Source organism: Anas platyrhynchos, chromosome 37 (assembly GCF_047663525.1).
Source record: "Anas platyrhynchos isolate ZD024472 breed Pekin duck chromosome 37, IASCAAS_PekinDuck_T2T, whole genome shotgun sequence".
Classification (NCBI taxonomy): Eukaryota; Metazoa; Chordata; class Aves; order Anseriformes; family Anatidae; genus Anas; species Anas platyrhynchos.
Window position 1 is genome coordinate 2,912,898 of NC_092625.1, and position 21,608 is coordinate 2,934,505.

The 21,608-nt window shown below is 58.6% G+C and overlaps 2 protein-coding genes across 4 annotated transcripts in view; both read right to left on the reverse strand.

Annotated features, from left to right (window-relative positions):
* Nucleotides 1-373: 373 nt before the first annotated feature.
* LOC119714868 (cohesin subunit SA-3-like) overlaps nt 374-21,608 on the reverse strand; it is a 30,753-nt gene continuing 9,518 nt past the window's right edge. The window contains exons 17-29 of one of the 3 annotated variants that reach the window (XM_072032276.1): nt 21,470-21,557; nt 21,308-21,388; nt 20,534-20,626; nt 20,237-20,450; nt 18,948-19,075; nt 18,768-18,869; nt 17,800-17,945; nt 16,994-17,134; nt 16,074-16,207; nt 15,756-15,861; nt 15,348-15,435; nt 15,217-15,255; nt 14,480-14,590 (exon numbers count right to left, since the gene is read on the reverse strand). In XM_072032276.1, coding sequence (XP_071888377.1) covers nt 17,904-17,945; nt 18,768-18,869; nt 18,948-19,075; nt 20,237-20,450; nt 20,534-20,626; nt 21,308-21,388; nt 21,470-21,557 — 748 coding nt within the window. In that variant the 3' untranslated portion in view covers nt 14,480-14,590; nt 15,217-15,255; nt 15,348-15,435; ... (2 more) ...; nt 16,994-17,134; nt 17,800-17,903. Of the gene's footprint in view, nt 423-14,479; nt 14,591-15,216; nt 15,256-15,347; nt 15,436-15,755; nt 15,862-16,073; nt 16,208-16,993; nt 17,135-17,799; nt 17,946-18,767; nt 18,870-18,947; nt 19,076-20,236; nt 20,451-20,533; nt 20,627-21,307; nt 21,389-21,469; nt 21,558-21,608 lie in introns of those variants that run through there. The other 2 variants (XM_072032278.1, XM_072032277.1) reach the window with 2 other exon arrangements.
* Nucleotides 1,869-4,132, reverse strand: LOC140001124 (cohesin subunit SA-3-like). The gene is made up of 3 exons (XM_072032306.1): nt 4,066-4,132; nt 3,558-3,654; nt 1,869-3,478 (listed from the first exon to the last, which is right to left on the reverse strand). The coding sequence occupies exons 1-3, from the start codon at nt 4,087-4,089 to the stop codon at nt 3,348-3,350; spliced, it is 252 nt and encodes an 83-aa protein (XP_071888407.1). The 5' UTR covers nt 4,090-4,132; the 3' UTR covers nt 1,869-3,347.

Here is a 21,608-nt window from a genome sequence, read left to right on the forward strand (position 1 = left end):
CCGGGAATGCGGAGGTCGCAGGGGGGGCTGGGGGGGCCCGCAGCACCGTGGAGGTGAGTGCCGGGCTGAGGGGGGGGCTGGGGCCCTGCCAGGTCTCTGGGGGGGGGGGGTGGCACAAAAGTGGGGGGGGACGATGTGAGACCCCCACACACACAGGGTTTGTCCCCAAGGACCCCCCCAATTTGTCACCTCCCTCCCTTGGGGGGGGAGTGCAGGGACAAGGGGGGGGACACGGGGACAAGGGAGGGGGAAATTGTGAGGGGGCACAATGGGGGGGTTCTGGGGGGGTGCTGCGCCCCCCGTCACCTTGGGGGGACTCAGGGGGTTGCAGGGAGCGGTGGTAGGTGGCCAGGGGGGGCCACGGGGACCGCTCTGGGGGGGTCATCCCCAGCTGCTGGCAGCTCTGCTGCAGGTGGGTCAGCCTGGGGGGGGGGCAAAAATTAGGGGGACCCCAAATCCACCCCCCCAGGGCCCCCAAATTTTCCTCCAAGAACCCCAAATCCCCCCCTGCACCCCAAATCCCCCCCAGGACCCAACCCCCTCCCCAGGAACCCCATATCCCCATACAAGGACCCCAAATCCCCCTCCAGGAACCCCAAATCCCCCCCAAATCCCCCCCAGGAACCCCAAATCCCCCCCCCGGGGACCCCAAATCTCCCCAAAATCCCCCCCCAAGGATTGGGGCCCGGTGACCCTCTAAGGACCAGGTGACCCTATAAGGACAGGGTGACCCTATAGGACCAGGTGACCCTGTAGGGACCAGGTGATCCTATAGCACTGAGTGACCCTATAGGGTTGGGACCAGCTGACCCTATAGGATTGGGGCCAGGTGGCCCTAAAAGGACCAGGGGACCCTAAAGGACCAGCTGACCCTATAGGATTGGGGTCAGGTGACCCTATAGGGCCGGCTGACCCTATAGGGCCTGCGCTCACCCTCTCCAGCCGCGCGGTGCAGTAGACGCTGAGCTCGAAGCAGCTCAGCACCTCCAGCAGCGGCGTCACCTTCTCCTCGTCCGCCAAAAACTTTTTGGGGGGGTCACAAGGGGTGACGGGGGGGTCACCCGGGTGTCCCCCCCCCAAAAAAATGTCCCCGAGGCCCCCCCGGGGTCCCCTCACCTTGGCCAGCAGCCGGGGCAGGATGGGGGCCAGGCAGAGGCTGAGCCGCGAGCGCTGCTCCGTCACCGGCGCCTCCCCTTGGGGGGCGCCTGGGGGGGACACAGGTGACAATGCCGACAATGACCCCGCCTGGGACAATGACACCCCCCCGGGGGACAATGACATCCCCCCGGGGTCACTGATACCCCATCATGTGGCACTGACCCCCCCCAGGTGACAGCGACCCCCCAAAGGGGACACTGAGACACCCCCTTGGGGACAATGAGCCCCCCAAGTGACAATAACTCCCCCCCCCCAGAGTGACAATGAGCACCCCAAGGTGACACTGACCACCCCCCCCCAGGTAACAATAACCCCCCTTGGGGACACTAACCCCCCTAAGTGACAATGACAAACTCCCAACCGACCCTGAACGTGTGCGGGATTTGCTACTCCACCTGGATCCCTACAAGTCCATGGGTCCGGATGGGATTCATCCCTGGGTGCTGAAAGAGCTGGCGGACGTCATCGCGGAACCTCTCTCAATTATTTTTCAACGATCCTGGGAATCTGGAGAGGTCCCGGTAGACTGGAAGCTGGCAAATGTTGTGCCGATTTTCAAGAAGGGTCAGAAAGAAGACCCTAGCAATTACAGGCCTGTCAGTCTCACGTCAGTGCCTGGTAAAATCATGGAGAAGATGGTTCTCGAACTTATTGAGGTGCACCTGGGGGACAGAGCAGTCATTGGTGCCAGCCAGCATGGGTTTGTGAAAGGTAGGTCCTGCCTAACTAACCTGATTGCCTTTTATGATAAGATCACCCGTATGGTGGACCAAGGGAAACCAGCTGATGCGATTTTTTTGGACTTCAGCAAGGCTTTTGACACGGTTTCCCATAGGATCCTACTGGACAAAATGTCCACCATACAGCTAAATAAAAACATCATACGATGGGTGAGCAATTGGCTAACGGGCAGGGCCCAAAGGGTTATGGTGAATGGCGCTGCGTCAGGCTGGCGGGCGGTCACCAGTGGGGTCCCTCAAGGCTCCATTTTAGGGCCGGTACTTTTCAATATTTTTATAAACGATCTGGATGTAGGAATAGAAGGTATTTTGAGCAAGTTTGCCGATGACACCAAACTTGGAGGAGTTGTGGACTCTGTTGAGGGTGGAAAGGCCTCGCAGAGGGATCTGGATAGGTTGGAGAGCTGGGCGATCACCAACCGCATGAAGTTCAAGAAGAGCAACTGCCGGGTCCTGCACCTGGGACGGGGAAACCCCGGCTGCACGTACAGACTGGGCGATGAGACGCTGGAGAGCAGCCCCGCAGAGAGGGATCTGGGGGTCGTGGTAGACAGCAAGTTGAATATGAGGCAGCAGTGTGCCCTGGCAGCCAGGAGGGCCAACTGTGTCCTGGGGTGCATCAAGCATTGCTAGTAGGTCGAGGGAGGTGATTGTCCCGCTCTACTCTGCGCTGGTGCGGCCTCACCTCGAGTACTGTGTGCAGTTCTGGGCACCACAGTATAAAAAGGACATGAAACTGTTGGAGAGTGTCCAGAGGAGGGCTACGAAGATGGTGAAAGGCCTGGAGGGGAAGACGTACGAGGAACGGCTGAGGGCACTGGGCCTGTTCAGCCTGGAGAAGAGGAGGCTGAGGGGAGACCTCATCGCAGTCTACAACTTCCTCGTAAGGGGGTGTCGAGAGGCAGGAGACCTTTTCTCCATTAACAGCAGTGACAGGACCCGCGGGAACGCGGGTAAGCTGAGGCAGGGGAAATTTAGGCTTGACATCAGGAGGGGGTTCTTCACAGAGAGGGTGGTTGCACACTGGAACAGGCTCCCCAGGGAAGTGGTCACTGCACCGAGCCTGTCAGAATATAAGAAGAGATTGGACTGGGCACTTAGTCACATGGTCGGAACTTTTGGGTAGACCTATGCGGTGTCAAGAGTTGGACTTGATGATCCTTAAGGGTCCCTTCCAACTCAGGATATTCTATGATTCTATGATTCTATGATTCTATGATTCTATGACGTCACAGTGGTGACAAGATGGCTGCATCACAGAGGTGATAAAACGGCAACAGTGCACAAAACTAAAGTATCAGGGACACAAGGGACAAAATGCTGCAGTCACAAAAGGGACAAAATGGAGGGGACGCAAAGGGATGAAGTGGCGGGGACGCAAGGGGACAAGATGGCAGCGTCACACTGGTGACAAGATGGCCGCCTCACAGAGGAGACAAGATGGCCGCCTCACAGAGGAGACAAGATGGCGGCATCCCCACACCACCACACATCCCCCAGTACCTCGCTGAAGGTCTCGGTCAGCCGCTGGATGATCTCGGTGTTCTGCTGCTCCCGCAGCATGGCCAGCGTCACCGTGCCTGCCGGGAGGGGACACGGCGGGTGACGGGGACGTCCCCCGGGGGGGTGACAGGGGGACGGGGAGCGGGGCGGCCGCACCTCGGCAGCCGCAGGAGCGGACGATGAAGTTGACGAGCTCCAGGAAGGCCGGCTCCCGGTCCCGCTTGTAGCCCTGCAGCCACTCGTCCACCGCCACCTGTGGGCACAGTGACACGTGGTGACACGTGGTGACATGTGGTGGCCTGTGGTGGAACGTGGTGACATGTGGTGGAACATGGTGTCATGTGGTGGGACATGGCGTGTGGTGGCGCGTGGTGACGTGTGGTGGCACGTGGAGGTATGTTGTGGCTCGTGGTGGCATGTGGTGGCTCGTGGTGACATGTGGTGACATGTGGTGGCTCGTGGTGGCACGTAGTGACATGTGGTGGCGCCACATTTGAGCAAATGCCCCCCCCCCCCCCCGCCCATGTCCCCTTCCCAAGGTGGACACGTCCCCGTGTCCCTTTGGGAGCTGGTTTTGCTCGCGTGTCCCTTTATCCCTGTGTGTCCCTGTGCCCCCCAACATGTCCCCATGTCCCCCCCGTGTCCCCCCCTGTCCCCGTGTCACCTCGATGGCCACCCTGCCCTCCATGACGGCCTGGTAGAGGACGTTCTCCTCCGGGCTGCTCCTGTCCTCGCTGGGCTCCCTCCGGGGACGTTTGGGGACCTGCGGAGGTGACACGGGGGTGACAAGGGAGGGCACGGCTTTGGGGACGGGGGGGGGGACAAAGGGGACACGTACAGGGCAGAGGCGGGTGCTGGGCCCCCCCCCGAGCCCCCCGGTTCTGCTGCAGGGAGGCCTCCAAGTCGCTGCCGGAGTCGTTGTCATTGTCACTGCTGCTGGTGGCTCTGCGGGGACAGTGGGGACAGCAATGGGGGGCTGTTGTCACCTCCCCCCCCAAAAAAAAAAAACAAAAAAAAAAACAAAAAAAAACTCACGTCCTGGGGGGGGAGCTGGGGGGCGGGTCCTGGGGACGAGCTGGGCCCCTTGATGACCTGGTGACAGCAGCGCTGGGGGGGGGGACAGAGGTTGGGGGGGCGTTGGGGGCCCCCCCTTTTGGGGAAGGCCCCCCTCAGGTCCTGCAGAATGGGGACGTGGGGGGGCAAACACCCCCCATGAGTCGTTTGGAGGGGTCCTGAGCCCCCAAACACCCCCTGAGGTTACATGTGGGGGGTCCCGAGATCCCCCAGAGTAATATTGGGGGGGGCAAACCCCCCCAGGGTCACTTGGGGTTGGGGGGTCCCAAGACCCCAAGGACCCCGTAGGGTTACACGGGGGGGGGCCCAAAGCCCCCCAGAGTCACACTGGGGGGGGGGCCAGAGCCCCTCAAGGTCACTTGGGGGGGGTCCCAAGGCCGCAATCCCCCCCCTCCCCGGGGCCATTTCGGGGAGGGGTCCCAAGGCTCTCAACCACTGGCTGGGGTCACACTGGGGGGGTCCCAACACCCCAACCCACCTCAAAGACGCGTGGGGGGGGTCCCAAAGCCCTATAAAATCCCCGAGGGTCATATGGGGAGGGTGCCAAGGCCCCAAAACGCCCTTGAGAAACGGGGGGGGGGGGGGGGCAAGACACCCAATCCCCCCCCCGGGGCCTTTTGGGGGGGTCCCAAGGCCCCAAAGCCCCCTCTGAACAATTTGGGGGGGTCCCAAGGCCCCGCAACCCCCCCCCGGGGCCATTTGGGGGGGGCCTTAAGGCCCCAAAGCCCCCCCGGGGTCAAGTGGAGGGGGCCTAAAGCCATGCCAGGGCCATTTTGGGGGGATCCCAAGGCACCAAATCCCCCCCCGAACAATTTGGGGGGGTCCCAGGACCCCCGACCCCCTCCCAGGACCATTTGGGGGTAGTCCCAGGTCCCCAGAGCTCCCCCCGGGGCCATTTGGGGGGGGCCTTAAGGCCCCAAAGCCCCCCCGGGGTCACATGGAGGGGGCCTAAAGCCCCTCCGGGGCCATTTTGGGGGGATCCCAAGGCCCCAAATCCCCCCCTGAACAATTTGGGGGGGTCCCAGGACCCCTGACCCCCTCCCGGGACCATTTGGGGGGGGTCTTAGGTCCCCAGAGCCCCCCCCGGGGCCATTTGGGGGGGTCCCAAGGCCCCTCAAGGCCCTTCAATTCCTCCCTGGGATCACACTGGGGGTGGTCCCAAGCCCCCCCCGGGGTCACGTGAGGGGGGCTCTCCCCCCCCCAGCCCCCCCCCCCCCCCGTGTGCCACCGTGTGCCACCAGGTGCCACCATGTGTCACCACATGTTACCACGTGTCACCACGTGTCACCACGTGTCACTGTGCCCGCAGGTGGCGGTGGACGAGTGGTTGCAGGGCTACAAGCGGGACCGGGAGCCGGCCTTCCTGGAGCTCGTCAACTTCATCGTCCGCTCCTGCGGCTGCCGAGGTGCGGCCGCCCCGCTCCCCGTCCCCCTGTCACCCCCCCGGGGGACGTCCCCGTCACCCGCCGTGTCCCCTCCCGGCAGGCACGGTGACGCTGGCCATGCTGCGGGAGCAGCAGAACACCGAGATCATCCAGCGGCTGACCGAGACCTTCAGCGAGGTACTGGGGGATGTGTGGTGGTGTGGGGATGCCGCCATCTTGTCTCCTCTGTGAGGCGGCCATCTTGTCACCAGTGTGACGCTGCCATCTTGTCCCCTTGCATCCCCACCACTTCATCCCTTTGCGTCCCCTCCATTTTGTCCCTTTTGTGACTGCAGCATTTTGTCCCTTGTGTCCCTGATACTTTAGTTTTGTGCACTGTTGCCGTTTTATCACCTCTGTGAGGCAGCCATCTTGTCACCACTGTGACGTCATAGAATCGTAGAATCATAGAATATCCTGAGTTGGAAGGGACCCTTAAGGATCATCAAGTCCAACTCTTGACACTGCATAGGTCTACCCAAAAGTTCCGACCATGTGACTAAGTGCCCAGTCCAATCTCTTCTTATATTCTGACAGGCTCGGTGCAGTGACCACTTCCCTGGGGAGCCTGTTCCAGTGTGCAACCACCCTCTCTGTGAAGAACCCCCTCCTGATGTCAAGCCTAAATTTCCCCTGCCTCAGCTTACCCGCGTTCCCGCGGGTCCTGTCACTGCTGTTAATGGAGAAAAGGTCTCCTGCCTCTCGACACCCCCTTACGAGGAAGTTGTAGACTGCGATGAGGTCTCCCCTCAGCCTCCTCTTCTCCAGGCTGAACAGGCCCAGTGCCCTCAGCCGTTCCTCGTACGTCTTCCCCTCCAGGCCTTTCACCATCTTCGTAGCCCTCCTCTGGACACTCTCCAACAGTTTCATGTCCTTTTTATACTGTGGTGCCCAGAACTGCACATACCTATTGTTTTTTTCCATTAGGGAGTCAATCTGTGGAGGGGAAAGAGGAGGATATTTTTTCTTACTTGATTACTCTCCCTTTCTCCTTCACCACCCCTGTATCCTCCTGGATCACTCTGCCTTCCTCCTTCACCACCCTCTTATCCCCCGAGCTTGTCACAATAGCTCTCCAAGATATTGAATATCCTTGGGATACTCAGACCACCATAGTCTTGTTGTTCTGCCTCCTGAATGCACTTCAGATTCTGCTTAAAGTTAAACAACTTCTTAGGAAGCTCATCCGGAGATCTGCCCGGAGGCAGTATAGTTGTGGGTGGCAGGGAGGATGGGAGGATGTGGGCAGGCATCTAGAGCAGTTGGCACCTCCAGTGTTTTGGAAATTCACCCCTGAACAACTGCAAAATCCTCAAAAACTGGCAGAATGCTTGAAAAAAAGGTGCCATGATTCTGGCAGTTCCAAAGTAACACAAATCATTGTAACGTGCTGGGGCCTGGCTCATGCCTATCGAGCTGCCATTGATACTGCTATCAACTTAGTGACAGACCCTGCGGCCACTCCAAGCCCTGTGACAGATCCAACGGCCACTGTGACCCCTACGGTGGACTCTGCAGCCGCTCCAACTCCAGTTCCTGCAGCCGCTCCAGCTCCTGTGGCTGTGTCAGAGAAATGAGCGGTAGCAGTGCAAGTTGACCCTGCAGAGGGTATTCCAACCCCTGTGGCAGACCCTGTAACAGGGTCAGAGAAACGAGCGGTAGCAGTGCAAGCTGCCCCTGTAGAGAAGGTGAAAAAATGGTATAGAGATTCAGGTCGTTTAGAACGCAGAGAGTCTTCTGCCAAATCTAGGTATAGAGATGACGGAGACGACGACGACGCTGGGTCATCAAGGATTCAGGAGGAGGAAGATGAGGATGCCGAAAAGTCAACAGTAACTACCCGAAGCCTAAACGAGCGTGAGTTACGAGATGTGCGAAAAGATTTTGGTCGTTGTATAGGTGAGCAGCTTGTCACCTGGCTGCTCCGGTGCTGGGACTCTGGAGCCAATTGTGTGGAATTAGATGGCAGGGAAGCCAAGCGGCTGGGATCCCTTTCTCGAGACGCCGGCATTGACAAAGCAATTGCAGATGGAGCACAATCCACCAGCCTCTGGAGGCGTCTCCTCTCAGCTGTGAGGGAAAGGTATCCCTTCAAGGAAGAACTTTTATGTCTACCAGGCAAGTGGACCACTATGGAGAAGGGAATCCAGTACCTGAGGGAATTAGCCGTACGGGAAGTGATTTATGAGGATCCAGACCTCAGACAAACATCCAAAGACCCAGATGAAGTCAGGTGTACACGACCCATGTGGCGGAAGTTTGTACGGAGTGCACCATCATCATATGGCAGCTCATTGGCAATAATGGCCTGGAAAGAGGATGAGGAACCCACAGTGGATGAAGTGGCTAAACAACTGCGGCAGTACGAAGAAAGTCTCTCCTCTTCCTTACAGGCCTGCGTCTCAGCTGTGGAGAAACTTTCTGAAAAGGTTCACCAACTTGAAGAGAATCTATCTTCCTCCCCACCTGAACCAATCGGTGTCCAATGACCGAAAGAGAACACCTGGGAGAAACTTTCTGAAAAGTTTCACCAACTTGAAGAGAGATTATTCTCCTCTGTACCTGTACAGAGCAGTGTCTCAGCTATCAGGGGTAGGCGTTCATCTACACAAGGAAGACGATATGGTGGTTACTCACCCCATGCCACCCTGTGGTTTTACTTACGAGACCATGGAGAGGACATGAGAAAATGGGATGGAAAATCTACCGCAACCCTAGAGGCACGGGTACGTGAGTTGCAAAAGAAAACAATCAGGAAAAAAGGATTCTCTGAAAAGTTTGCTGCTCCAACTTCCAGCAGACAGTCCTTCAAACACAGAAACGAAGAAGATTCTGACCAGGATTAGGGGGGCCCTGCCTCCAGCCAGGGGGAGGAAAGGGACAATCGAGTTTATTGGACTGTGTGGATTCGATGGCCTGGCACGTCACACGCACAGAAGTATAAGGCTTTAGTAGACACCGGTGCACAATGTACTATAATGCCATCAAGCTATAAAGGACCAGAGCCCATCTATATTTGTGGAGTGACAGGGGGATCTCAGCAGTTAACTGTATTGGAGGCTGAAGCAAGTCTGACTGGGAATGAGTGGGAAAAGCACCGCATTGTGACTGGCCCGGATGCTCCATGTATCCTTGGCATAGACTATCTTAGAAGAGGATATTGCAAGGACCCAAAAGGGTTCCGGTGGGCTTTTGGTATAGCTGCCTTAGAGACAGAGGGCATTAAACAATTATCTACCTTGCCTGGTCTCTCAGAGGACCCCTCTGTTGTGGGGTTGCTGAGGGTCGAAGAACAGCAAGTGCCAATCGCTACCACAACTGTGCACCGGCGGCAATATCGCACTAACCGAGACTCCCTGATTCCCATCCATAAGCTAATTCGTCAATTGGAGAGCCAAGGAGTGATCAGCAAGACCCATTCACCTTTCAATCGTCCCATATGGCCAGTGCGAAAGTCTGATGGCGAGTGGAGACTAACAGTGGACTATCGCGGCCTGAACGAAGTCACGCCACCACTGAGTGCTGCAGTGCCGGACATGCTGGAACTTCAGTACGAACTTGAGTCGAAGGCAGCCAAGTGGTACGCCACAATTGATATCGCTAATGCATTTTTCTCCATCCCTCTAGCAGCAGAGTGCAGGCCACAATTTGCCTTCACTTGGAGGGGAGTCCAATATACTTGGAATCGGCTGCCCCAGGGGTGGAAACACAGCCCTACCATTTGCCATGGGCTGATCCAGTCTGCGCTAGAGCAGGGGGAAGCTCCTGAACACCTGCAGTACATCGATGACATTATTGTGTGGGGTGACACAGCAGAGGAAGTTTTCGAGAAAGGGAAGAAAATAGTCCAAATCCTTCTGAAAGCCGGTTTTGCCATAAAACAAAATAAAGTCAAAGGACCTGCACGAGAGATCCAGTTTCTAGGAATAAAATGGCAAGATGGACGTCGTCAAATCCCAATGGATGTGATCAACAAAATAACAGCTATGTCTCCACCAACTAACAAAAAAGAAACACAGACTTTCCTAGGTGTTGTGGGGTTTTGGAGAATGCACATCCCAAATTACAGTCTGATTGTAAACCCGCTCTACCAAGTAACCCCTAAGAAGAATGAGTTTGAATGGGGCCCTGAGCAACGACAAGCCTTTGAACAAATCAAGCAGGAAATAGTCCATGCAGTAGCCCTTGGGCCAGTTCGAACAGGACCAGATGTAAAGAACGTGCTCTACACTGCAGCCGGGGAGAACGGCCCCACCTGGAGCCTCTGGCAGAAAGAACCTGGGGAAACTCGAGGTCGGCCCCTGGGGTTTTGGAGTCGGGGATACAGAGGATCTGAGGCCCGCTATACTCCAACTGAAAAGGAGATATTGGCAGCATATGAAGGAGTTCGATCTGCTTCGGAGGTGGTCGGTACTGAAGCGCAGCTCCTCCTAGCACCCCGATTGCCAGTACTAGGCTGGATGTTCAAGGGAAGGGTCCCCTCTACGCATCATGCAACTGATGCTACATGGAGCAAGTGGGTTGCACTGATTACTCAGCGGGCTTGAATAGGAAAGCCCAGTCGCCCAGGAATATTGGAAGTGATCATGGACTGGCCAGAAGGCAAATACTTTGGGATATCATCAGAGGAGGAGGTGTGTCGTGCTGAAGAAGCCCCACTGTACAACCAGTTACCAGAGAATGAGAAGAAATATGCCCTGTTCACTGATGGGTCCTGTCGTATTGTGGGGAAGCATCGGAGATGGAAGGCTGCTGTATGGAGTCCTACGCGACGAGTTGCAGAAGCTGCTGAGGGAGAAGGTGAATTGAGTCAGTTTGCAGAAGTGAAAGCCATTCAGCTGGCTTTAGACATTGCTGAACGAGAAAAATGGCCAGTTCTCTATCTCTACACCGATTCATGGATGGTAGCAAATGCCCTGTGGGGATGGTTACAGCAATGGAAGCAAAACAACTGGCAGCACAGGGGCAAACCCATCTGGGCTGCTGCATTGTGGCAAGATACTGCTGCTCGGGTAGAGAACCTGGCTGTGAAAGTACGCCACGTAGATGCTCATGTGCCCAAGAATCGGGCTACTGAAGAACATCAAAACAACCAGCAGGTGGATCAGGCTGCTAAGATTGAAGTAGCTCAGGTGGACCTGGATTGGCAGCATAAAGGTGAATTATTTATAGCCCGCTGGGCCCATGACACCTCAGGCCATCAAGGTAGAGATGCAACATACAGATGGGCTCGTGATCGAGGGGTGGACCTGACCATGGACGCTCTAGCACAGGTTATTCATGACTGTGAAACATGTGCTGCAATCAAGCAAGCCAAACGGTCAAAGCCTCTTTGGTATGGAGGACGATGGCTGAAATATAAATACGGAGAGGCCTGGCAGATTGATTACATCACACTCCCTCAATCTCGCAATGGCAAGCGCCACGTACTTACAATGGTGGAAGCAACCACCGGATGGCTGGAAGCATATCCTGTGCCTCATGCCACCGCCCGGAACACCATCCTGGGCCTTGAAAAGCAAGTCCTATGGCGACATGGCACCCCAGAAAGAATAGAGTCAGACAATGGGACTGTGGTGTAAATGCCTGAAGTAACTAGGAAAATAAAATTAACATTCATGCTTTTAAGAAAAAGGTACAGCATTGAAGAGGCTTTCAGGCTAGGGCATAACTGCATTACCTGAGCGTTCCCTAGGCTCCCAACCTTAGATGCTATCGCGCTGGGGAAACTTGGTGCGCTAGCTCTAAGGAACACCACGGAGCGTGGAGTGGAGTGGAGACACCACGGCTAGGCTCTGTAATCAGGTGGGGCCTCGATTGTTCTTGTGCACAAAGCTGCACTTTTTGCCACCCTAAGCCATCTTTTGACAAATGCTGTACCCTAGTGTACTTTTTGCTCATTACAATATCATTATAATACCAAAACACACCTCCATCCCAAAAGCTACCCGCCTCCAAGGTGCGACCACCCCCCACCGAGCATGCGCCCTGAATTTCTCGGAGCCTATTACTTTAAACGGAGACGGGAAAACTTTACACCAATCATAACTAAGATATGCTTGACTAGAGCCACTCAAGCTCCACCTAGAAGATAGAAAATAATATAAATTGGCCCGAGAGAGAGGGGATGTTAGGGAAGATACCACCGTCAGGGGAGATACCATCCCGAGGACATACAACATCCTTAGGACCTCCTGATTCCTGGGATCAGTCGACGGGCTGAGCCTCTCTTCCCCCCCCATTGGGACGCCTTTGGGTGAGATCTGAATATTTGCTTATAAATCCCTATAGAATCTTTGATCCTTTCAACGCGTTTATTTCTAGGCTGCGCACCTGTGACACCTGTAAACACCTGTAACATCTATAACACCTGTAACATCTGTAACACCTATAACACCTATAAAACACCTACAACACCTATAACACTTGTAACATCTATAACATCTAACACATCTGTAACATCTTTAACACCTAGAACACCTGTAACACCTAGAACACCTGTGTATTTCATGCATACTAGCTTGCTTTTGCAGACAGTCACTATCGCCGGCAATCCAAAAGAACCTGATTATCTGTTGCTCTAATAAACCATACTTGATTGCATTGTGATAGCTCTCATTAATGCAACTAGGGTGAGGGTGGTTATCCGTGATAGTTCAGTGTTCTGAATCTAACCAGACCCCCAGACGGTTAATGCATTTTTGGTGAATGTCTGAGCGGACCCCCAGGTGGTTAATACGTTTTTGGTTAATGTCTGAGTGGACCCCCAGGCGGTTATTACGTTTTTGGTGAATGTCCGAACGGACCCCCAGACCGTTAATGCGTTTTTGGTGAACGTCCGACTGATTCAGTACTCTGAACCCAACCGGGCCCGTAACGGTTAATCAGCTACACCCCTTTAACGCAACAGAGACTCACTTCCGAAACAACTTTATAGACACTTGGGCCAAAGAGCATGGTATTGAATGGGTGTATCACATCCCCTATCATGCACCAGCCTCCGGGAAAGTTGAACGATACAATGGCCTGTTAAAGACTACCTTGAAAGCAATGGGCGCTGGGACGTTCAAAAACTGGGATACGCATTTGGCAAAGGCCACCTGGTTAGTCAATACTAGGGGATCTGCCAACCAAGCTGGACCTGCCCAATCCAACCTGTTACGTACTGTAGATGGGGATAAAGTTCCTGTAGGGCATGTAAGAAATACGCTGGGTAAAACAGTCTGAGCTACTCCTGCCTCAGGAAAAGGCAAACCTCTTCGTGGAATTGTTTTCGCTCAGGGACCTGGATACACTTGGTGGGTGATGCAAAAGAACGGAGAGGTCCGGGGTGTACCTCAAGGAGATTTAATACTGGGTGAGAATAGCCCATGAACTGAATTGTACCACGTGAATTATTATATAATACTGTATGTTATCACTACCATGACTACTACAGGTGACTAATTAGAATGTATGGAAAAGAGTGTAACCTGAGCATGACAGAAATGGTATGGAATAAGGGGTGGAGAGGTGTCCTGGTTTCAGTTAGAACAGAATTAATTTTCTTCCTAGGAGCTGGTGGAATGCTGTGTTTTGGCTTGGGATGAGCAGAGTGCTGAGAACACCCCGATGCTTTAATTGTTGCAGAGCAGTGCTTACACCAAGCCAAGGACATCTCAGCCTTTTGCTCTGTCCTGCCAACGGGCAGGCTGGGGGTGCAGTAAGAGCTGGGAGGGGACAGAGCCAGGACAGGGGACCCAAATTAGCCAAAGGCGTATTCCATCCCATCTGGGGTCATGCTAAACAATAGATAGGGGTGGCTAGCCGGGGGGAGGGGGCCGGACTGCTCGGGGTGAGGCTGGGCATCGGTCAGCGAGTGGTGAGCAATTGCATTGTGCATCACTTGTTTGTACATATGATTATTACTTTCCTATTATCACCATTGTATTATTCTTATTGTTATTGTTATTTTTGTTATTATTATTTTCCTGTCTTATTAAACTGTCTTTATCTCAACTCACGGGCTTCACTTTGCATTTCTCTCCCCCGTCCCAGAGAGGGAGGGGGGAGGCTGAGCGAACGGCTGCGTGGTGTTTAGCTGCCGGCCAGGTTAAACCACGACAGGGTGGGGACATCAGGGTGGGGACACGGGGACAAGGACATCAGGACAAGGGCATCGGGATGACATCAGGATGGGGACACTGGGATGGGGACATGGGAACACTGGGATGGGGACATCGGGATGACATTGGGTTGGGGACACTGGGACAAGGACATAGGGACAAGGACATTGGGATGGGGACATCAGGGTGGGGACATTGGGACAAGGACGCTGGGATCACATGGGGATGGGGACACTGGGATGGGGACATCGGGACGAGGACATCAGGGTGGGGACATTGTGGGGGGGGACAAGGATGGGGGGAACACCGGGACAAGGATGGGGGGGAACAAGGACAAAGAGGGGGGGACACGGGGATGGGGTGGGGACATTGGCGGGGGACCCACTGTGACCAGACCCCCCCTGTCCCCCTCCCCCCCAAAACTAAACTTTTTTGAGGCCGCGTTGCCAATCCCGCTCTTTATTGAACCAAACGGGGTGCGGGGGTGGGGGGTGGGGGGCGGGACCCCCAACATTTTGGGCTCAGAACAGCAAAAAACAGGCAAAACCAGAAACGACGCCTTCCGGCTGCGGCTCCACGCTCAGTCCTGGGGGAAAGAACCCCCCCCCAAAAAATGGCGGGGGGAGCAATTTGGGGGGGTCCCCCAATTTTTGGGGAGGGTCCCCCAATTTTTAGGGGCGTCCCCAGACTTTTGGGAGGGGGTCCCAAAGTTTTTTGGGGGGGTCCCCAAATTTGGGGGGGGCTGTAAAAGGGGGGAGGGTGAAGACAGGGGCAGGATTTGGGGGGGGGTTGGTTTTTTTTTGGGGGGGCAGATTTTTTGGGGGGTCCTCAAATTTTGTGGGGGGGTCCAAATTTTTTTTGGGGGGGTCCTCAAATTTGAGGGGGGGGAGCTGGGGGAGGGGGGAGGGTGAAAATGGGGGCAGGATTTAGGGGGAGATGGAAATTTGGGAGTGCATTTTGGGGTGGGGGGGGCAATTTGGGGGGGGCACTTTGGGAGGGGTGAGAGTGAAAATGGGGGGGCAAATTTGGGGGGGCAAAATTGGGGGAAGGATTGGGGTAAAATTGGAGGGGGAGGGTGGAAATGGAGGCAATTTTAAGGTGGGGGCGCTCAAATTTGGGGAGGGGTGAGTAGGGGGGGTAAACAAAAAAAAAAGGGGTGGGCGTTGGGGGGAAATTTTGGGGGCGGGCAACATTTGGGCCCCCCCCCCTCACCTCGATTCCCAGGATGGTGGAGTCAAAGAGGTCCGGGACCTGGGGGGGGCAAAAATTAGGGGGGTTTTTAGGGGGGGGGGAGCACCCAGAACCCCCCCTTGGTGTTGGGGGGGCGTAGGGGGGGGGCTCACCTGGTCCAGCTGCGGGGGGGTCTCCTCGCTGCTGCCCCCCCCCCTCTCCTCCTCCTCCTCCTCCATCACGCTCAGGCTGGGGACAACGCTGGGAGCCCCCCCAGTATGCCCAGTGCCCCCCCAGTATGCCCAGTGCCCCCCCGCAGTCCCTCCCAGAATGCTCATTGCCCCCCCAGTATGCCCAGTGCCCCCCAGTATGCCCAGTGCCCCCACCAGTCCCCCGCAGTATACCCAGTGCCCCCCCCAGTCTCACCCTAGTGCTTCCCAGTCCCCCCCAGTCCCCCTCCAGTGCCCCCCAGTATGCCCAGTGCCCCCCCTATCCCATCCCAGTGCCCTCCCAGTACCTCCCAGTTCCCCCCATTGCCCCCCCCAGCCCATTTTGAGGGTGCCCCCCCCCCCCAAACTCACCTGCTGGGGCCGGGAACGCGGAGGTCCCAGGGGGGGCCGGGGGGGACCCGCAGCACCGTGGAGGTGAGCGCCGGGGTGAGGGGGGGGCTGGGGCCCTGCCAAGTCTCTGGGGGGGGAGAGACCTGTGAGACCCCCCCACACACGGGGTTTGTCCCCAAGGACCCCCCACAATTTGTCACCTCCCTCCCTTGGGGGGGGGGGGGCAGGGACAAGGGGGGGGACAGGGACAAGGGGGGGTGACAGGGACAAGGGAGGGGGGGAGATTGGGGGGGGGCACATTGCGGGGGTGTCCCGGGGGGGCGCTGCCCCCCCCCTCACCTTCTGTGCACCTCCTCTTTTGGGGGGGCTCGGGGGGCTGCAGGGAGCGGTGGTAGGCGGCCAGGGGGGGCCACGGGGACCGCTCCGGGGGGGTCATCCCCAGCTGCTGGCAGCTCTGCTGCAGGTGGGTCACCCTGGGGGGGGGCAAAAATTAGGGGGACCCCAAATCCACCCCCCCAGGGCCCCCAAATTTTCCTCCAAGAACCCCAAATCCCCCCCTGCACCCAACCCCCCCCCCAGGAACCCCATATCCCCATACAAGGACCCCAAATCCCCCTCCAGGAACCCCAAATCCCCCCCAAATCCCCGTCAGGAACCCCAAATCCCCCCCTCCGGACCCCAAATCTCCGCAAAATCCCCCCCCGAGGACCCCAAATCCCACCCCTGGGACCCTAAATCCCTCTCCCCAGGAACCCCAAATCCCCCCCAAGCCCCCCCCCCAGGACCCCAAATCCTCCCCCAACTTCCCCCAAGGACCCCAAGCCCCCCCCTCAAGGACCCCAAATCCGCCCCAGGAACCCCAAATTCCCCCCCAGGTCCCCAAATCCCTCTTCAGGACCTTAATTTCCCCCCAAATCCCCCCCAAGAACGCCAAAACCCCCCCTCCGGACCCCAAATCCCCCCCCCCGGATCCCAAATCTCCCCAAAATCCCCCCCAAGGACCCCAAATACCACCCCTGGGACCCCAAATCCCTCTCCCCAGGAACCCCAAATCCCCCCAAGCCACCCCCCAGGACTCCAAATCCCCCCCCAACGTCCCCCAAGGACCCCAAGCCCCCCCCTCAAGGACCCCAACCCCCCCCAGGAACCCCAAATCTCCCCCAGGACCCCAAATCCCCCCAAGGAACCCCAAATCCCCCTCCCAGGAACCCCAAATGCCCCCCAGGACCCCAAATCCCCCCCAGGACCCCCCTACTCACAGCAGGGCTCGGTCGGGGGGCAGCAGGCGGGGGGAGAACTCGCTGAGCACCTCCAGGAAGGGCAGGTACAGGGGGGCCCCCCCCGGATCCCCCCCCGGACCCCCCCCCGGACCCTCTTGTAGGGCAAAGGCGATGCCGTCCCTGGGGGGGGGGCACAGAGCAGGGGGGGGTCAGGCCCGGGACCCCCAAATCCCCCCAGGGCCCCCCAAACCCCCCCAGACTCCCCCAAATCCCTTCAGACCCCCCCTAATTCCTCAGGCCCCCCAAACACCCCCAACCCCCTCCCCACACCCCCAGACCCCCCCCAAAAAAAAACAAGCCCCCCCCCAAATGCCCCTGGGCCCCCCCAAACACCACAGCCTCCTCCCATCACCCCAAATCCCCTCCTATCCCCCCCAAACCCCCTCCCCACACCCCCAGACCCCCCAAAAAAAAACCAACCCCCCTCAAATACCCCTGAGCCCCCCAAATGCTCCTGACCCCCCTAACCCCCCCATCACCCCAAAACCCCCTTCCCACACCCCAAAACCCCACCCATCACCCCAAACCCCCTCCTATCCCCCCAAAACCCCCTCCCCATACCCCCAGGACCCCCCCCAAAAAAACAAGCCCCCCCCAAATACCCCGGAGCCCCCGCCCAAATGCCCCTGGGCCCCCCCAAAAACCCCACAGCCCCCTCCCAGCACCCCAAATCCCCTCCTATCCCCCCCAAACCCCTTCTTATCCCCCCAAAACCCCCTCCCCACACCCCCAGGACCCCCCCCAAATATCCGTGCCCCTCCCCCCCGGTGCCCCCCCCACGTTACCGGTGCAGGCGCAGCAGCACTTGGCGGTTGGGTTGGGGGCGGGGGCCGAAGAAGAGGGAGAGGCGGCGCCCCAAATCCCGCAGCCCCCCAAAAGCGGGGACCCCTCACACCCCGGGGCCGTGCTCCATCAGCAGCTCCGTCATCACCTGGGGGGGGGCACGGTCAGAAAGACCCCCAAATCCCCCCCCTCCAGAGCCCCTCGATAACCCTAAATCCACCTGGAGCCCCCCAGGGACCCCAAAAGCCCCCCCTGGAGCACCCCAATGACCCCAAATCCATCTGATCCCCCCCCCAAACCTCTGAGAAACCCCCAGGGGACCCCAAAAGCCCCCCCGGAGCCCCCCCCCCAATGACCCCAAATCCATCTGACCCCCCCCCGGACGTCCTCAAGCCCCCCAGGGACCCCAAAAGCCCCCCCAGAGTACCCTGATAACCTCAAATCCATTTGAAGCCCACCCCAGAGAACCCCAGAGACCCCAAAAGCCCCCCCTAGCCCCCCCCCAATGACCCCAAATACACCTGAAGCCCCCCCGAGCACCCCAGAGACCCCAAAAGCCCCCCCAGAGCCCCCCCAATAATCCCAGATCCACCTGGAGCCCCCCAGGGACCCCAAAAGCTCCCCCGGAGCACCCCAATGACCCCAAATCCATCTAACCCCCCCCAAAAACCTCTGAGAACCCCCCAGGGGAACCCAGAAGTCCCCCAGGAGCACCCTGATGACCCCAAATCCATCTGAAGCCCCCCCCCAGAGCACCCCAGGGACCCCAAAAGCCCCCTCTGGAGCCCCCCATGACCTCCTGGAGCCCCCTAAGAATCCCAAATTCCCCTCTGGAGCACCCAAGGAACCCCAAATTCCCCTGAAGCCCACCCAGGACATCCTGAAGCCCCCCAAGGAACCCTAAAGCCCCCTCTGGAGCCCCCCCACAACCCCAAATCCCCCTGAAGCCCCCCCGGGACCCCCCCCGGACCTGCTGCAGGCTGAGCAGCACGACGCGCGCCCACTCCTGGCCGTCCATGCGGAGGACGCACGCCAGCGTCTCCTTGATGATGTCCCCGTACTCGGCGTGAAACTGGGGGGAAACGGGGGGGTCCCCAAAGAGCCGAGGGGACAGCAGGGGGGGGGACAGTGTCCCCAGCCCTGTCCCCACCTTGTCATAGTACTTCAAGACGTCAGAGGCGGCGCTGGGCTCCAGGACGTTGTAGATGATGAGCTTGCAGAAGCCGGCCAGCAGCATGCGGCGGCAATGCAGGTCCTCCATGTGTGCCTCGGCGGCATCTACGGGGACAAGGGGACAGCTTGGGGACAGCTTGGGGACAGTTTGGGGACACGGAAAGGACACCAGGAGCAGCTGGGGGAGGTCCTCGATGGGGTTTGGGGGCACTAAGGGGATGTTGAGGGGATTTGGGGCACCGAAGGGATGCCAGGAGCAGCTGGGAGAAGTCCTCCAGGGGGCTTGGGGACATATTGGGGACATTAAGGGGACACAGGGGACATCTTGGGGACACTGAGGGGACGTTAAAGGGACACCAGGAGCAGCTGGGGGAGATCCTCCATGGGGTTTGGGGACACTAAGGGGATGCTGAGGGGATTTGGGGCACCAAAGGGATGCCAGAAGCAGCTAGAAGACTTCCAGAGGGTTTGGGGACATCTTGGGGACATCAAAGGGACACAGGAGACATCTTGGGGACACAGAAAGGATGCCAGGAGCAGCTGGGGGAGGTCCTCCGTGGGGTTTGGAGGCATTAAGGGGATGTTGAGGGGATTTGGGGCACTGAAGGGAAGCCAGAACCAGATGGGAGAAGTCCTCCAGGGAGATTGGGGACATCTTGGGGACATCAGAGGGACACAGAGGACATCTTGGGGACACTGAAAGGACACTAAAGGGACACCAGGAGCAGCCAGTGTAGCTCCTCCATAGGGTTTGGAGGCACTAAGGGGACGTTGAGGGGATTTGGGGCACCAAAGGGATGCCAGGAGCAGCTGGGGATGGTCCTTGAGGGGGCTTGGGAGGGCAAGGGGACACTGAGGGGACACCTGTGGCCATGAGGGCCACCTGGGGGCTACCAGGGCCACCTGTGGACCACCTTAGGGACATGAGGGGACATCTTGGGGTCACCAAGGACATGTCAGAAAAACCTTGAGGCCACAAGGGACTGCTCGGAGATGTCCTGGGGCCACTTTGGGGCCACTTGGGCCACCTGGGGACCACCAGGGCCACCTGGGGACCACCTTGGGGACACAAGAGGACACCCTGGGGACATGAGGGGACACCTTGGGGACACGAGGGGACATCTCCGAGCCACCAGAGCCACGCCAAAGGCATCTTGAGGCCACCAGGGCCTGCTCGGAGATGTCCTGGGGCCACCCTAGGTCCATCGGGGCCACCTGGACCGCTTTGGGGCCACCTCACGAGCACAGGGGCCACCTGGTGCTCACCGGGGCCACCTTGGGGACGGGTTGGGGACGCGTTGGGGACCTCACCGTCACCGTCCCTGTCCCCAGGGCTGAAGACGTGGTCGAGGAGCACGGCGGCCAGCTGGGAGCGCAGCTCCACGTCGGGCACCAGCCGCAGTGGGGCCAGCGCCGCCCCGGCCCCGCGTGTCCCCGAGGGGCCCAGCACCAGCAGGAGGTCACTCAGCACCACGAAGGCCTTGGGGACAACGGGGACAACGGGGACAAGGTCGGCACGGGGCCACCGAGGTGCCACCTCGCCCTCTGTCCCCTCGCTGTCACCTGCTCCCGGACGCCGGCGTCGCCGTTGGAGAGGCAGCTCTGGCACAGGGCGCAGAAGGAGGTGGTTTTGTCCTTCAGGCTCAGCAGCTGCTCCTGGGGACAGCCGGGTGGCATTTGGGGACAGCCAGGTGGCACCTGGGGATGTCCCCAAGCCGGGGCCATGTCCTCGCAAAGAGGGGGTTGTCCCCCTGTTGTCCCCTCCCCGCTGTCCCCCTGTTGTCTGTCCCTACCCTGGGGTGGTGGCGCTGCTGGGGGTCCTTTTCCCCATGTGTCCCCATGTGGTGTCCCCATCCCCGTCCCCGTGTCCTGTCCCCGTCCCCATATCCTGTCCCCATCCCCGTGTCCTGTCCCTGTCCCCAAGTCCTGTCCCTGTCCTATTCCTGTCCCCATGTCCCTATCCGTGTTCCCATATTCTGTCCCCATCCCTGTGTCCTGTCCCTGTCCCCACATCCTGTCCCCATGTCTCCATCTATGTCCCCACATCCTATTCCTGTCCTCATGTCCCTGTCCCCATGTCCTATCCCTGTCCCCATGTCCCATCCCCCTGTCCTGTCCCCATATCCTGTCCCTGTCCCCTGCCCCATGTCCCTCTGTCCCCATGTCCCCATCCCCGCCCAGTGTCCCCATATCCCCGTCCCCACACCCCTGCCCCCTTCCCAACGTCCCCAAACCTCCAAGTCCCTGTCCCCACAGCGTCCCCATGTCCCCATCCCCTTCCCCAGTTTCCCCAGTTGTCCCCAGTGTCCCCAGTTGTCCCCATGTCCCCAAGCTCACCTGGGGGGCGTCGGTGTTGGCCAGCCGCGACAGCTCCCAGAGGATGTGGAAGTGGGCGCAGGTGATGGCGGGGACAAGGAGCTGTGGGGACACACGGTGGCCTCGTGTCCCCTCCCTGGAGTTGTCCCCAATGTCCCCAGTGTCCCCAGTGTCCCCAGGTACCTGCGGGGGCACCTCGCCCGTGTCGGCCGCGCGCCGCAGGAGGAGGGTGCAGGGCTCGAAGAGCTGCCAGGGCGTCAGGTCGTGGGCCCTGCGGGGACAGGGACAGGGACAGGGGACATGGGGACAGGGGACAGGGGAC

Bases quoted from the DNA above. Each gene is read 5' to 3' on its own strand.
- LOC140001124 (XM_072032306.1), bottom strand. From the start codon at position 4,089: ATGGAGGGCAGGGTGGCCATCGAG. The intron at 3,655-4,065 runs GTGACACGGGGA...CTGTGCCCACAG, and splicing joins AGGGCAGGGTGGCCATCGAG to GTGGCGGTGGACGAGTGGCT. The intron at 3,479-3,557 runs GTGCGGCCGCCC...CCCTCCCGGCAG, and splicing joins CCGCTCCTGCGGCTGCCGAG to GCACGGTGACGCTGGCCATG.